The sequence below is a fragment of the Arachis hypogaea genome, chromosome 16 (genome assembly GCF_003086295.3).
Source record: "Arachis hypogaea cultivar Tifrunner chromosome 16, arahy.Tifrunner.gnm2.J5K5, whole genome shotgun sequence".
Lineage (NCBI taxonomy): Eukaryota > Viridiplantae > Streptophyta > Magnoliopsida > Fabales > Fabaceae > Arachis > Arachis hypogaea.
In genome coordinates, this window is record NC_092051.1 from 17,498,379 (window position 1) to 17,515,285 (window position 16,907).

At 32.2% G+C, this 16,907-nt stretch overlaps 1 protein-coding gene across 4 annotated transcripts; it reads left to right on the forward strand.

Moving 5' to 3' along the window:
- The first annotated feature begins 4,758 nt into the window (after positions 1–4,758).
- On the forward strand, positions 4,759–8,310 carry LOC112758884 (uncharacterized). Of its 4 annotated transcripts, none has more exons than XR_003179845.3 (5): positions 4,759–5,165; positions 6,017–6,139; positions 6,216–6,316; positions 7,248–7,396; positions 8,075–8,310. XR_003179845.3 is itself a non-coding variant. In XM_029293495.2 (5 exons), exons 1-4 carry the CDS (start codon positions 4,858–4,860, stop codon positions 7,333–7,335), a joined length of 576 nt encoding a protein of 191 aa, XP_029149328.1. In that variant the 5' UTR covers positions 4,764–4,857; the 3' UTR covers positions 7,336–7,396; positions 8,075–8,310. The 4 variants fall into 4 exon arrangements, 2 of the variants coding, with proteins under 2 accessions (XP_029149328.1, XP_029149329.1); XR_011873949.1 differs by having other exon boundaries at positions 4,761–5,165; positions 6,216–6,312; XM_029293495.2 differs by having other exon boundaries at positions 4,764–5,121.
- Positions 8,311–16,907: the final 8,597 nt, after the last annotated feature.

A 16,907-nucleotide genomic window follows, 5' to 3' on the forward strand; every position in this document is an offset into this window, starting at 1 on the left:
TTGTATCCTTAACGTTTGTAAAAGTGATTCAATGTTATCCTGACGTCAATTACACATCATGAACGCTTTATTTTGAGTTTTTAAAATCTCTTCTTAAAGTTAGAATACAAATGTCTGGGATAGAATTGATGATCCATTCTGAAAAATAGCTCATCAAAAGTTGAAACTAATTCCTACAACATTTACATGATTCACTTTTCTAGGGATATAATTGAATCTAAACACAAATAGTAGGTATAATATTAAAATCGAACACATCCAAGTGAGACCTAATTGAGAATGAATACATCTAAGTGAGAATAATTGAAAAATATAATCTGATTTATTAGTATAATTGATAGTAGGATAACATTGAATCATTTTATAAACGTTTGGGATACAAATAGGACGATTTAAACGTTAGGGACACAAATAAGACTTACCCCAAACGTTGGGGACAAAAAAGATACTTTACTCTTTTATTTTTATTATTTAAAAAAATTTAATTTAATAATATTTTAAAAATAAATAAATTTAAAAAAATAAAAAGGAGATTTTTTATAATGAAAAAAGAATTTTATGAATTTTTTAAAAAATAATTTTTTAATATATTTTATATTTTACGAATATACTTGATATCAGATCTGATTAATAAGATACAAATGTGCGGATTGAATTAAAGAATAAAAAGTGTTGATATTGAATTCGATCTAATCTAATAAGTTTAGTCCATTTTAATCATATTCGATTCGAAGGGACTAAGAATCTAAAATTCTACTAATATTAAACCTTAGTTTATTAATTTTAATTTTTAAGAATGAGTTGCATGTTCACCTAAAAAAAATGTAAGTACATCCAAAAAAAGAAATAAAAAAAGAGGGAGATTGTACCACAACTTTGTATGACCCTTTTTTGCTTGTTTGTCTAAATTCTAAAAAACATCTATTTGATTTGCCATAAGCATGCTTAATTGTTTAAGCATTGACTCTAGACATGTAACTAAGCATACGTATGACTTTAAATTAAGAGTTCAACCATCAATAATCGTTCCTCAAAAAAATCGAGTTTCAAATAATGCAATGACAATATATTTATATAATTGTCTAACCAGGAGAAACCTCCTAATATCAATGTAAAATATTATCATTGTTGTTATGTAGGATAAATAAATCAAATTTTTTAAATCATATTAATTAATTAAGTATCTAAAATTGGAGATTTTTAATGTCTTAGAGAAAGAGGATTGAATTTAGAGACGCTTTTAATTTTTTTTAGATTTTATCACCAAAAATAGATTTTGCTGTGTCTGCGAAAGTGATTATACATGAGACAATTTAATTTTGTTTTATGATGAACAAACTAAAAACAGTGTAGAGAAGAGAAGAGAATAATACACAACCATATTTTCTAGTTCAGCCACCTTGTTCAATGTATTCTATATCCAGTCTCCACTATAACCATGGTTGAATTTCCACGATCTTTTCAAAGATTTACATACACCAATTTCTTAAGATTCTCCCTAATCCTATTCATGACAAACAAAACTTCTAACCAAGCTTGATTTGGCTAGGTTCACTCCATAAACTCTCAACACTAAGTGCTCACCCAATTTAGCAAGAAATACCTCTCAGGCACAAAAAATAAAACAGAAACATATTACAAAAGAGATTGACATAATCATTTGTCTTTTCTCTCAATGATTTTTTCTAAATCCTCACATTTATGCATTTTTCCATTGAATGAAACAAAGAAAGACAAAACTGAAAAACTGGAATATTCAATAGAAAAACATGAAGGAGAAGAATTAAAACAACTGAAAAGCTATAAGTATAACCCAATTTTAGAATTCTCTAATGTTACCTTCCATCTTGGTAGAATGCTCTTTTTAGTGTAGGTGCATTACTTCCAAAACTTCATACTTGAGTGGTGAGGATGATGGGTAGGTTTAGATTTGTGGGTTCTCTCTCCTTACTTCAATTTCTGACCATTTACCTTTTTATATAAGAATAAAGCTTCCAAAACTTCAGTTTGGTAGAACACTTTTGACAGACTAGAGACGTAGAGAAGTTATAGGACAGCACCAGAATTTCATGGCTGGTGGAGTTGGCTAGCTGCTTCTCTTTCTTTCTTTTTCTTTGGACTTCAACTATTTGAACCATTGATCCATTCTTTAGTTTCAAGTTTTAATTGTGACTTTTGATTTACAACAGAGAAAACAATCTCCATTTTTTTTTCTTACCCGAAAATGTGCAGTAGAAAGATAGTAGTTTCAACAAGTTAGTGTGGTTGTACAAAGATGGTTACTCATCTTTTTTATTTTCTTCTACATCAAATAAGATTCGATTTTACTTTTTAACTCTAACTTTTGACTTTTACTTTTTTTCCTTTTTAGTGCATAAGTTTAGTGATCCACCTTTTTTACTTTGTTTGAAACCATCTAAACTTACCATTTAGCTTATGAAACATCTTTTTATCCTTAATTTGTGGGTAATCATATAGATTTTGGTTTAGAAAAGAAAATAGAGTGTATGGGTATAATGGTTATGGACCAAAGACGAGAAGAGTGTGTTGCCAAGGAAATTTTAGGCGGTTTATTTTTCTACACAATAACTAAATAAATTACACACAATATTAGATTTTTAACTCAACCAAATACAATGTGTTTGTCATCATAAAAAATATGATTATTATTTTTTAAACTCAATTATCTCTCCTTTGACGATAAATATCATTCATAATAGAATTAAAGGAATTGAAATACAAGTTTGAGATTAGGAACTTTCCTTTGGTTTATACCGCTTTGATTTGTATGAATGACTTCCCTATCTTTCGTACTTTGTGCTCCCACTTGATGGGCTTTAAGCTAATTACCTAAGTCATAAATTTTCAATTATACACCAAAAAATTAATCAAATGCAACTTATCAAAATACTTATGCAACAGCCATCTAAATGCCAAAAAATGCAACTGAATGCACCTTATCAAAGTACTTATGCAACAATTATCTAAATACAATAACCAAACATATCAAAATATCAATAATTAGCAATAATCAACCATATTTAACAATCTGTCCTATTAATATATCATGTTACTACTCAAACACATTTAAAAATCTATCCTACCCAACTATATCATGGCATCATGGAATTACTCTTCTTTTTGTCATCAAAGAGGGAACAAAAATATCAAATAGCCCTGCAAAAGATAGGTTAGATGCAAAAGATAAAATTATTACTAAAAAAATATCAGAGAATTAATTTAGTTTTACAATCATCTCGAAAGTATGAAAAATAGTAAGGTAAACATAAATCATAAATTCAGAGATATCAGAAACACAAATTGAAATCTGCATCAAAAGACATTCTTAGGCATCCGAGCTTTCATCCGTCGAGTCCAGGGGTTCCTTATGATCTGACTGTGGTGTCTCATTATCATTCAGATTGTCCATGTACTTCAAAAGTACAGTCACTCGATCTCTTAACTTGCGCAATACATTTTCATTGGGAACTGCAAACTTTCTCTCTTGTTGGCTAAAAGAGATGAGGTAGTTGGACAAATTTACAAATTCTTATAAGACATCTTTGGCAACATCATTAAGAAGAATCCTGTGGCTTGAGGAGGAAGATGTTCCAGTGGTTGATCTAGGAGGAATATCTTCAAATTCTTCTTCTTTATTGAGATCCACCCTTTTCAAACGATTGGTTCTTTCTTTTTTTGCTTAACTGCACCACCCCCTTTTAAGTAAGAGTTTCTATTTTCATAAGACTCATGGGTCAGGTCAACACTAAAATATTCAAAGAAGAAAGTTAAAAATATGCCATAAGAAAGTGAAGATTCTTATCACTCTTGATATAGTCATACATATGCTTCATCATCAAATATGCAAATAAAATTTTAATTTTCATGAGAATGGCATACAACACCAATTTGTCACAGAATGAAACTTTTTTATATAAACCGCCATTGAGGGAGGATTATATAGTTCATGATTTGGTAGAGTTGAGTACGAACAGGATCTAGGACTTTGTGGTTAGGAGTAAGACCATCAATAAGAGAAATAATTATACATACAAAAGCACTACAATATTTTGGATCTATGGCTACGATTTTTTTTTTGTCACGATAAAAATTTTTTACCGTGACAAAAAAGCTATGGTCACAATTTAAAAAAAAGGGTGACCATAGAGTACCTATGGTCACGGTTTTTTAAAAAATGGTGGTCTAAAAAGATTTATGGTCACAGTTTACAAGATGACCTAAAGGAGTCTATGGTCATAGTTTTTTGGGTGACCAAAAAGGATCTATGGTCACGATTTTTTTTAAAAAAAAAGGTGACCTAAAAGGGCCTATGGTCATGGTTTTTTGGGATGACCTAAAGGGGTCTATGATCACAGTTTTGGGAGGTGACCTTAAATGGTCTATGATCATGGTTTACCAAAAAAGGGTGACCTAAAAGGGTCTATCGTCACGATTTTGAGGGGTGACCTAAAAGAGTCTATGATAACGGTTTTCGTTACTTAAAATCGTCTATGATCACGATTTTTCACCGTGACCAAATGATCACGGTTTTGAGGGGTGGCCTAAAATAGTCTATGGTCACGATTTTACGAATGAGTGACCTAAAAAGGATCTATAGTCACGATTTTGGAAAGTAATCTAAAGATATCTATGATCACGATTTTAGGGGTGAGTCTATGGTCACGATTTTGAGGGGCGACCATAGAGTACGATTTTTAAATTTTTTTTAAAACCCCTCCCTAAACGACGTCATTTCATCCGCTCTCCACCCCCAAAACATCTTCGTTTGCCATTTTAAAAAGAAAATAAAAAACTAACCTCGATTCCCCCCTCCCTTCGCCTCACTCGAGTCTCTCAATGGCTCACTCACACACTAATACGCTCATCAGAAAGCAAAGGGATCTTCTTCTCGTAGCCACCGGCCACATCGTTGCCACCGGCCACCACCACCACACTGCTCCCTGCGTTGTCGTTGAACGCACGGCATCGTCGCCTCCGTCTGTGGCTCGCTGCACTGCGTCGTCGCGTGTTGGTGCTCCCTGTGCATCTGTCGTCGTCGTTGCTTTCTCGCCCGGCGTTGCTCGCGGTTGTTGCTGCCTCGCTGTTTGCGTCATCGCTGTGGTTGGTCTCTCTCTTCTCGTCATTTGCGTCGTCTGCATGCTCGGGTATGTTTGTTCCCTTTTCCTCTGACCCCTTCACCCAACAATATACCAAATTCCTAAGCTAAAAACCAAATTGAGCTTTAGGGTTTTATTAAGTTGTAATCTAATAACTTTAAATCTGATAGCTTTAATACTTTAATGTACCCCTTCACTTTTTGCTTGCTGTGTTAGTTGTTTCTTGCTGGATTTATTTAACTTTTTTGCTTTGCTTTTAGTTGCTGTGTTTTTCAAATCTTGCTGCTATGTTACTAATTTATTAAATTGTTAAGTTGCTAATTGTTGCTGAGTTAGTTGTTTCTAGTTGAATTTATTAAATTTTGTGCTATGTAATTATTGTTGCCTTGTTGTTTTACGAAGCTGAATCTCTTTGCTCAAGTTAATTGATGCGATGTATTAGTAACTAAGCATGGATTTTTTTTATTAGAATTTTTATTTTTATTTTGTTGCTGATTTTTTTTTACTAATTACTCAATCATTATAGTTTTCTATGTTTCAGCTGCAATGGACTAAGCAGTAAGATGCCTTTTTTTTCTTATGTATTTTATAACTTTACTTCAAGATTCTAATATATTATTTTGGATTTTGTTCTTGACATAACTTCTAAGTCAGAAATTTTCTCTATGGGTTGTGATGAGCATCAAAGATATGCATCCATTAACCTGCACTTTTTTATATTAACTGCAAAATTAGGGTTTTTTTTTATCTTATTTTGATTCTTATTTTTTCTATGCCTCACTCTGTAGCAAAGTTAAAATTTTTCTATTATTGGGATGAGAAATGTTATCAAGCACCTAATAAAAAAGATGAATAGAGTGAAGATACTGGAAGTCTAACTTTGTGTCTTTGGATAATAGGGTGAAGATGTTGTTAATCCTGGCAAGTGTGAGAAGGCTAGATTGAAAGAGATGCAAAAAATGAAAAAACAAAAGCTTCAGGAGATATTGGATGCACAAAATGCAGCCATAGATGCCGATATGGTAAGTGTAGATGTGCTGATTTACTTCTTATTATTGTAATCTGTTCATGTTATTAATAACTAAATAATTCTAACAGAATAATAAAGGAAAAGGAAGACTAAAATATCTCTTACAGCAGACTAAGCTGTTTGCACATTTTGTAAAAGGTGAACAATCATCTCAGAAGACAAGAGGCAGGTACATTCTTTATCTTGATGCATACTGTAATTTAGCAATTGGCTTATTGATTAGCTTTTTGTACAAACTATGTGTTAGCATACTGTGCCTCATAAGTTAATTAGCTTTAGAAAATAATATACATATTTCACCATATGAACACTATTCTATAAAAGTCTTTAACACAAATTAGTTTAAAGAGATATTACTTAGATTTGTTTTAATTAAGGAGACACAAATCATTACATTCTAGAACTATGAATGAAGTAAATACCATAAATAATAGAAGAGAAACATGTTTGTAAAGAAGGTAGAAAATCTACAAAGACAAAAATTAAAATAGGAGAGATCTGCATAAGTCATGACTTTGAGGAAAAATACTAAGCAAGAAAGATAGGATGGTTAATTATAAAATGTTTCTACAAGACATGTACAAAATTATATTTATTGTGTAAATTATTCTACTCTTGATTATAATTGAAAGAACTAATAATCTTTCACAAAGAAACTTTATAGTTTTAAATAATTAGGCCTTCTTTGCTTTGAAATATGTAATGCATGTCTAAATGCAAAGAAAATAATATCTTAAGATGAATTGAAAAAGGCATTATTCAATAAAGACAAGTGTGGCCATATAATTCTATATACGAAAAAATAATAAGGTACCCTTGTGGCTATGTGCTGGAGAGAAATTCTTTCCCTTGTTATAATTAAACATTGTCCTAGGCACTAAGTATCATGTTAAATATCTTTGGATTAATCTGTGTAGAGCTTATTATTAAATCACCCTTTTGTGAGAAGCAACTACACAAAAAATACAATCAAAACTGCAAACAAAAAAATTATTTCTATTTTATAATACAATTTGAACATACTGAAGATTTATGTTTTTTCTTAACTCTGTTGTGTTGTATAAAAAAACTCACCCTGCATTCAATGATGTCTATTTTAGGGGCCGCCATGCATCAAAAGTGACAGAAGAGGAGAAAAATGAAGAATACCTAAAAGAAGAAAAAATTGAAGGATTACCAACTTACTAGGCTAAACTGGCTTATAAGAGTGTATGAGAATGGAATAAATGAAATTCAATCTACTGAAATGGTAAGTGGAACAGATTTGGCCTTGGTTTGCATATATTGTCATTCGATTCTGCACAGTGAACATGCTTTTGGATGTGTTACAGTATTAGTGGAGTAAGGTTGAATTATCGATCAGTTGATTTATCTAGTCTTGATTTATCTATTTCATTTCTTATAATCTTTTATGAGTTTCAGTGCATCATTCCAGTATTAACTTTTACTTCATCTAGTAAGAAAAATCTGTTATAAAACTCAACAAGCCATTGTTCTGGGGAACAATTGTTATGTTTTCACCATATGTGAAGGCATTCTGCATTAATCATTGTATGTTTCTGTTGAATAGTTCTTTGAATAATCAAAGTGATTTTGATCACTAGGAGTGAAAATAATTTAACAGTAGTATGCTTTAAAGTTTCAGTATTTTTCTTGAGTTGTAATTTCTGAAATGTGTGTTTGTTTGGTTTATTTTAAATTATCATGTATCTATATAATCATATTTAAAAAACAAACATAACTAGCTTGCCCCACTAGGTGGGTCAACTACATAGATTAAATGTCAACATAGTGCCCTATCCTACCTAGATCATATTTGTGTTCAAACCATTTATTTTTTAATCTCTTTTAATAACATTATCAGTTCATATGCATATTATTCGTCTGAAGTACTTATTGTTGTATGTTATCTCTTTTATTGGTGCAGAACAATCTTCATGAATTCTGGTCTCTGCTCAACTTTCTTTTTCTCGAATTTTTTAGTTCTTCTCAACCTTGGGTCTCATATATACTTTAGTTATCTAAATATAATATTTTGATGCTTCTATATTTTTAAAGAGACTTTACCTGGTATTACATGTAATGGATAAATTACACTGTATTTTGATTTGTGTCGTTTGGACTAAAAATATATCTAGCTTATAATATAAATTTTATGATCTAGATTTCTTGAATTTTTCATTTTTAGACTTATTTTGCGATTATCATAAATTTGGGATGCGATTATGCTTTAAAAAAAATAAATCTCATAAAATAGAGTAGGCTTTGGTCACGGTTTTAAAATAAGGTGACTATAAATAAGCTATGATCACGATTTTAAAGAAGGGTGACCATAGATAAGACTATAGTCATAGTTTTAAAGGGGGTGACTATAGACAAGCTACTGTCATGGTTTTAAAGGGGTTGACCATAGATTAGGCAATGGTCACGGTATAAAACAGAGGTGACCATAGAGTAAGCTATGGTTACGCTAAAACTGTGATCATAGATTAGACTATGGTCACGGTTTTAATAAAAGGGTGACCATATAGTAACCTATGGTCACGGTAGAAAAACGTGGCCTAAAGTGTTAGAATTTGATCACTACAACTGTGACCATAGCTAAAAAAACCATGACCATAGATCTATGGCCACGACGAAAAAACCGTGACCATAGGTCAAACCGTGACGATAGACCTATGGTCACTCTTTTCACTAGCTATTTCACCGTGACCATAGTCCTTTTTTTTTTTTGTAGTGAGGCTAAGGCATCTTGGTATAAAAGATCTAAGTCTTTATCCCATTTACTAGAGGTATAAGCATTCATACCAACATTAGTGTAACCTAGGACTTCATTAATTGTCTCTTGATTCAAATTCATTTCAGAGCCTTTAATATAAGAGTGAATATTTTCATTATGGTAGGTTATGTTATCACATAACTCACGAACTAGATTAGGATAAACAGAATTTTGAATAATAAAAAGGTGGTTTCAGTCTAGAAATTCAATATTTTCAACAAAATCAAATTCTTTGGCAGCTAAAAAAGGAAGATCAGCAAGATATAAAGAGCACAAAAGACGTTTGACAACAACAGCTTTATAAAACTCGAAGTACATTGTGAATGAAAAAACAAAAGGATTTAAATGCGAGTAGGGTAAGTTTGCAAAATGATATTTGAAGGCAAATGGATCATGGTCAGGGGGTTTTTTGACTGAACGAAGAAGGATACGATGGTTACCTATTTGAGGGCGAGGACGAGGAGGAGGAACGGATCGAGGAGTAGGTCTTGTAGAAGGACGAGCAAGAGGAGAACGAGGTTCCTCTTCTGCCATTGGACACTTTCCCTTTGAGGTGCTAGGGCATGATAGAGGATGAAAAGGTTCAGTTGCTTGGTAGGTGGTGCGGAATTTATAACCCACAAACTAACCGGCAAGTGCACCGGGTCGTACCAAGTAATACCTCAGGTGAGTGAGGGTCGATCCCACGAGGGTTGATGGATGAAGCAACAATAATTGAGTGATAGGCTTAGTCAGGCAAACAGAAAGTAATGTTTGGGAGTTCAAAAGACATTAAACAATATAAAGAATATTGAAGAAAGGGCAAGTAAGTAAACTGGGAATAAACTATGGAGAAAACAGTTAAGGTTTCAGAGTTATCTAATTTTCCAGATTAACTTTTCTTACTAACTATTTTAATCATGTAGGATTTAATTTATGGCAAACTATATGTGACTAGATCCTAATTCCTTAGACCTTTCTAGTCTCCTCTAAAATTCATCAACAGCCAATTCCTTGGTCAATTAATTCCAATTAGAGGGTGATGATCAAATTTCAGTTTATATGCCACAAAAACTCTAATTACCCAAAATAAAAGGATTATATGTCACGTATCTCGTTAAATCCAAATAATTAAAATTTAGGAGAATATGCTTTCAAGCTGTTGTTCAAGTAAAGAGCTTTTCCAAGTCATACAAGAACTCAAATAGAAAAAGGGTCATACTTCCGTTCCACCCAATTTCATAAGATAAAGAGCGAAAACAATTTTTAAATTATAAATTCATACATGAATTAAAATAGAAAAAGCAATAAAATTAATCCATACAAATAGACAGAGCTCCTAACCTTAACAATAGAAGTTTAGTTGCTCATGGTTCATAGAAGAAAATAAGGATTCTGATAAAATGTATTTTGGTAGTCTGGAATGGGGGATCCCCAAAAGAGAAGTTTCTTTTCCCTTTTATATCAAATCCTAATTAATTTAAAATCTATTATCTAAAACTAAAATAATATCTTTTCCTAAAAATAATATTTGAATTTAAATTAGAATTAATTAACAAGTCTTCAGTTGATGGATGGGGACCACTCGGTTTGTCCATTCTGCAGCTTCTAATATGTGTTTTCTGGGCTGAAAACTGAGTCAAAACAGCCCAGAAATCGCCCCCAGCGTTTTTCTGCATTTTTTGCACGTGGCGCATATCACACGTACGCGTCAGTCACGTGTACGCGTCGATGGTCTTTTTCGCGTATCACGCGTACGCGTCAGGTACGCGCACGCGTCGCTGGGCAACTTCGCTTTTCATGCGTACGCGTCAGTCACGTGCACGCGTCGCCATGGAAAGCTCCGAATCACGCGTACGCGTCGCTCCTCGCTGGTCAGCTCCTTGGTTTCTTCTCTTTCTCTGCAGAAACTCCATCAAATCCAACCAAATACTACCTAAAATAAACAGAATTGTACAAGACTCAAAGTAGCATCCATACTGGCTGAAAGATAATAAATTCTTGATAAAACTTAACAAATTAAAAGCAAATTCACTAGGAAAAGATAGGAAAATGCTCACGCATTAGTAGGCGGTTGGACGATAAGCAGTGGATTTAGTTCTAGCCATGGGTTCCGTGTGTGGAGGAGAAGGAGAATGAGAGTGAATGTGAATGTAGGTGTGAGTTGGTTTCGGGAGGTTTCTGGGATTCTTGTTTGGTATTAAACAAACGTGCCTCTTCATATATCAGTTTTCTTCCTCATCTTAATGACACAGAGGAGTTGCAGTTTCTCGAAAAATTTGAAATGTTGATAATGTAAAATATGAAGAGTTTTGCAAGTAATATGATGATGTGAAATGAGGATAATGGTAACTGCAACAAGTTATGAATGCTTCTTGGAAAGAAAAAAAGACAGAACCTAATAGAGACTAGCTTTGAAAAAAGATTGTACTTGAAATAAATATTTAATGTACAAAAAGACAGATTTAAATAATGTGAATTAATTTTTAACAAAAACCAACGACGCCCACTTATGAAAAAGAAACTCATTTTGGGCTCAAAAGGGAGGGTTAAGGAAACACAATAGACCATTTGAGATCAACAAGTTTGCTTGGCCCACTTGGTGTATTTTTCAAAAATTAAAGTCAACTTCGATGTTCTTGTCAGAAGGCCTTTCATCTGCCCAGAAATGTCTCATACCGACCTCTGAGGCAAAATCTTCACACACCATATTAGCATGATTAAAACAATGAATCATAACAAATAATGTCCAAATTAGTTCTTAATTTGCAAAACCTGTTTTTTGCTAGAGGCTTAGTGAATATATCAACGAGTTATTCTTCCGATTTAAAAAATTGAATATCAATATTTTCTTTTTGAACGTGTTCTCTTATTGAGTGAAATCTCACTTTAATATGCTTTATTCTTGAGTGTAAAACAGGGTTTTTGAAAATATTTATGGCACTCATGTCACAAAGCAAAGGAATATTTTTAGCTTTCAATTTGTAATCGACAAATTAGGTTTTTAACCATAATAATTGGGAACAACATGATGACGTTGCCATATATTCAGCCTCTGCAATGGATAGAGCCACGACGGACTGCTTTTTTCTTGACCACACGTTAAGGGATCTTCCAATAAAGCAGCAAATTCCTGAAGTACTTCTTTGATCCAATGTCAGGTCTAGATGAAGTAAGACACATAAGAGAACCAATCATTTATCTATATCTAATTTCATCCACATCTTTCAAGTTTCATCCTTTTCCAGCTTAGAGTTTGGATGCATTAGAGTACCTATAGGCTTGACATTCTCCAATCAAACTTCTTAACTAAGTCCTTATTATACTTCTCTTGATGTACAAAAGTATCCTTTGAAGTTTGTTTAATTTGAAGTTCAAGGAAAAAGGCAAGTTCTTCCATCATGCTCATGTCAACCTCACTTATCATGAGTTTGCTAACATTAACACAAAGAGATTTATTAGTTGAACCAAATATAATGTCATCAACATATATTTGTACAAAAATAAAAAAATCATTAGAATTTTTAATGAATAGAATAGTATTGGTTGTGCCTCTTTGAAAAGTATTTTTTCAAAAGAAATGAGCTAAGTCTTTCATACCAAACTCTAGGAGTTTGTCTTAATCCATAAAGTGCTTTTGAAAGTTTGAAAACATGGTTTGAAAATTCTTTGTTTTCAAAATCGGGAGGCTGAACTACATATAATTCTCTATCTATGATTCCATTCAAAAATGCATATTTTATATTCATTTGAAAGAATTTAAAACCACAATAACCAGCATAAACAAGAAAAAGCCTAATTGCTTCCATTCGGACCACTGGTGCAAAAGATTCATCGAAATCTATTCCTTCCTCTTTGTCATATCTTTGTGCCACTAATCTTATCTTGTTTCTTGTTATGCTTCCATCTTCTTCCAATTTGTTCCAAAAGATCTACTTTGTTCCCATAACTTTCTTTTCAATTGGATCTGACACTAATGTTCACTCATTATTTTTCTCAAATTGTTGCAGCTCCTCTTCTATGACTTTGACTCAAGAGAGATCACCAAGAGATTCTTTCACATTTTGTGGCTCTATTTGAGAAATAAGTACCAAATTATTTTTTTCATGCTTTTTCTATATGAGAATCTTATTTTGACTTCTTGAGATAGATCACCAATGATGAATTCTTGAGAATAATTCTTCAGAAATCTCTATTTTCTTGGTTTGGAAAATTTAGGAACAAATTCGAACAAGTTTGGTTCATGGTTACTAGAACTTCTAGGTATTTCTACAATTGTAGGAAATAAAACGAGATTGTCTCCTGTAGAATAGTCTGCAATATCAGAATCAGGGATAGCTTGCAAGGATTCAGATTTTTCTTGAACTTGGGCTTCTTTTTTGTTCTTCTCAGCTAGATTACCTACATTATTATCTTCCACAACACTTGAAACAGAATTAAAATCATAGAAAGTAATGTGTATGATTTTCTCAATGGTCTTAAAGTCTTTGTTGTATACTCTATAAGCTTTACTAGAAGTTGAATATCCCATAAAAATACATTCATATGACTTTGGATCAAACTTTTTAAGATTGTCTTTTGTATTAAAAACAAAGCACTTATATCCAAAGACATGAAAGTATTTAAGATTTGGAGGAATTCCTTTCCATAGCTTATAAGGGATTTTCTTTAAAAATTTCCTAATGATTATTCTATTTAATATATAACAAGATGTATTTACCATTTTAGCCCGAAAGAATTTAAGTACATTACTTTCAGAAAGCATAACTCTAGCCATTTTTTGAAGGCTTCTATTTCTCTTTTCTATAATACTATTTTGTTGAGGTATTCTAGGACAAGAAAAATTGTGTGAAATACTTAATTCATCACAAAATAATTTAAAATGTTAATTTTTAAATTCTTTTCCGTGATCACCTCTAATAGAAGTGATTTTTAGATTCTTTTCATTTTGAACTTTTTTACAAAAAATATTGAAGGCTGAAAAAGTATTATTCTTGCAAGCTAGGAAGATAACCAACCAAATCTAGTGTAGTCATTAACGACAACTAGTCTATAATGTTTGCCTTCAAAATTTTGAGTTCTAGTAGGAACAAAGAGATCAATGTGTAGCAACTCCAAAGGTCTCTTAGTTGAGACATCTTCCTTAGATTTGAAAATTTTTTTGGTTTATTTACCCAATTGACAAGCATCACAAGTGATGTCTTTGTTAAATTTGATTTTAGTAATACCTCTAACTAAGTCCCTTTTTACTAGCTTAGAGATTTGAAGATTTGAAACATGCTTGCATATCCCAATCAACCATTTTTCCGATTCTATGGAGGTAAAATATAGTACATTTTGTTCTCTTAGTTCCTCTAAAGTAAGACTATACACATTATCGCACATTTTTGCAACAAAAAAATATCACCAGAATTTTTATTTACAACCAAGCATTCCAATCTTCTGAAAGTAACCCAATATCCCAAATTGCAAAGTTGACTAATGCTTAAAAGATTGTATTTGAATCCATAAACTAAAAATACATTATCAATAAAGATAGAAAAGTGCTTACCCACCTTACCTATGGCAATGATCTTGCCCTTTCCATCATCAAGGAATGTCACAAATCCTCCATCGTATGCGTTAAGTTTGATGAAGAATGTAGACTTTTCAGTCATGTGCTTTGAACATCTGCTATCAAGATACCACATGCTTTTCTTCTTCTTGGATGCAAGGCAAACCTGCATAAAGCTTCAAGTAATCTTAGGTATATCCAAATAAATTTGGATCTTTTGATGTTAATCCTCCTTGATTACCCGAAGACATTAAAATCATTCACCATTTTGTACACTTTGATTTCAATCTTTTTTTTAAACAATAAAGCATTGAAAAGATGAGTGACCATGTCTTTTGCAAGTTTGACAATAATTTTCTTTTGCTGATTTTTTATAGTGATAAAAAGTTTGATGACTTTTGATTTTTGAGGTTGAAGCTTCAATTTTAACATGACATTTTTCAAAAATAGCTTCATTCTTTTCAGCATACTTCAAACCAGATTTTTCAAACGAAAATTTTTTACTAGCTAGTAATTTGTCTAACTTGCTTGAATTTTGAGCAAATTGTACTATGTCTTGATTCAATCCTCTAATCACCCTATGCATTAATCGTGTGCTTCCCTTTAAAATTTTTAATTTCATATTTAAGAAATTTATTTTCTTCGATTAAACTAGCAGCACTTTCTGTTTCCATCATTTTTTCTTTAAGAAAAATATTTTCTACTTTCAAGGAATCATTTTCAACTTGCATTTATGATATTTATCTAGAATTTTGCTACCATGTGCAGTTGAATCATCAATGATTATAAACAAGTCCTCATTAGATGTTCAGAATAATTTACCTCTTCCAGTTAATCTTGGTGAACCATGAAACTTACTTGAGATTCATGTTCAGATTCTTCTTCTTCTTCCGAGTTGTTTTCAAGATCTTCCCATAACGCCATCAACACTAGCTTTTTTTTTTATCTTGTCTTCTCTTTTGAGTTTGAAATAATCATACTTGAAATTGTCAATCTCTTTACAATGATGACATATAATTTTACTAAGATCCCTCTGGTATTCCTTTGAACTCGAGCCTTTGCCTTTGTCTTTACTTTTCATGAGTCTTTTCAATCTTCTAGCAAAAAACACAATTTCATCATCCGAAAAATTATCATTGGAATCATCCTCTAATGAATCAATTTTGGATTTTAAGGTCATTTCTTTTTTTTTTTGTCACGGTTCAAGTGTGTAGTTTCATAGGCAAAAAGTTTTTCTCTTAACTTGTCATAAGTCATTTGATTCAGATTGTTACTCTCAGCTATAACAGTTGATTTCATTTTCCATTCTTTTATGAGACTTTTGAGTATTTTTCTCACTAGCACTTGTTCGATGTGAGTCATCCCATAGCATCCAAGCTATTGATAATGATTGAAATCGTTCAAGTATTTCGTCTATGGATTCTCGTTCTTTCATGGAAAATATTTCATATTCTTTTCTAAACATATCAATCCTTATTTTCTTTACTTGTTAGATGCCTTCATGAGTGACTTAGAGTTTATCCCAAATCTCTTTTACTATTTTGCACCTTGATATCTTCTGATATTGTAACACCCCAATTACCCTAAGCCTTACCTCTAGCCGTAAAGCAAAGGTTAATCAGAGGTTACGACAGTCCTAAGGCTTATACATATTCATATATAGAAGGAAATAATATATTCTAGAAGATCGATGAAGGATTAAGCTCAAAGACAGATTTACAAAAGCGCGAAACGTTCACACGAAGCTATCGCACAAGACACAAAGTATAGATGTGATAAATGAGAATTGGTGTTGGTTTGGAATCAATCAAAACAAGAATCACTTCGTTAGTAGCATAATCCAAACCAACAACAAACTCTCATAATCAAATGTTAAATTCAAAACAATATAAATCGAGAGTACTTAAACCTCGGATCGTCTTCCCTAGGAGTTGCAATTAAGTGTACAATTGTTAGCTGTGAGGAATTGGAGGTTGTGATTGCAAGGAGCAAGAAATTAAAATGCAAGAAGGTAGCTTAACATGCAAAAAATTAAATGAAGGCAAGTAAAGACAATGAAAATGGAGATTGAAAGCTAAAAAGGATTCTTGGAAAAAAGTGGGTAATTAAGGATTCCTATCCTAGTTGTGGACCACAAACATGGTAATTGTGTGTGAATTAATCCCAATTAGTCAACCCTACATCGAGGATAAGTCAACTAGGCATAATTAATCTCAATCCCTAAGTCCTAAGTCAACACTAGTGGGTCACTTAGAGTCAAGGGAAACCAAATTAATTAACAACCCTCACACAATGGGGAATAGACATCCACCACTCAAGTTCATCCAAACCACACAATTTCTCAACCAAGAGTGAGAAAAACTATGCAAAAGCTCAACCAAGCATTTTGTCAAACACTTGGTGGGTGTAAAAATAAAGCATGGTAAAATGACAAGAAATAATAAATGC

Coding starts and splice junctions, on each gene's coding strand:
- LOC112758884 (XM_029293495.2), top strand. CDS start 4,858: ATGGCTCACTCACACACTAATACGCTCATCAGAAAGCAAAGGGATCTT. Junction 6,140..6,215: donor CAGCCATAGATGCCGATATG/GTAAGTGTAGAT, acceptor TAATTCTAACAG/AATAATAAAGGAAAAGGAAG. Junction 6,317..7,247: donor TCTCAGAAGACAAGAGGCAG/GTACATTCTTTA, acceptor TGTCTATTTTAG/GGGCCGCCATGCATCAAAAG.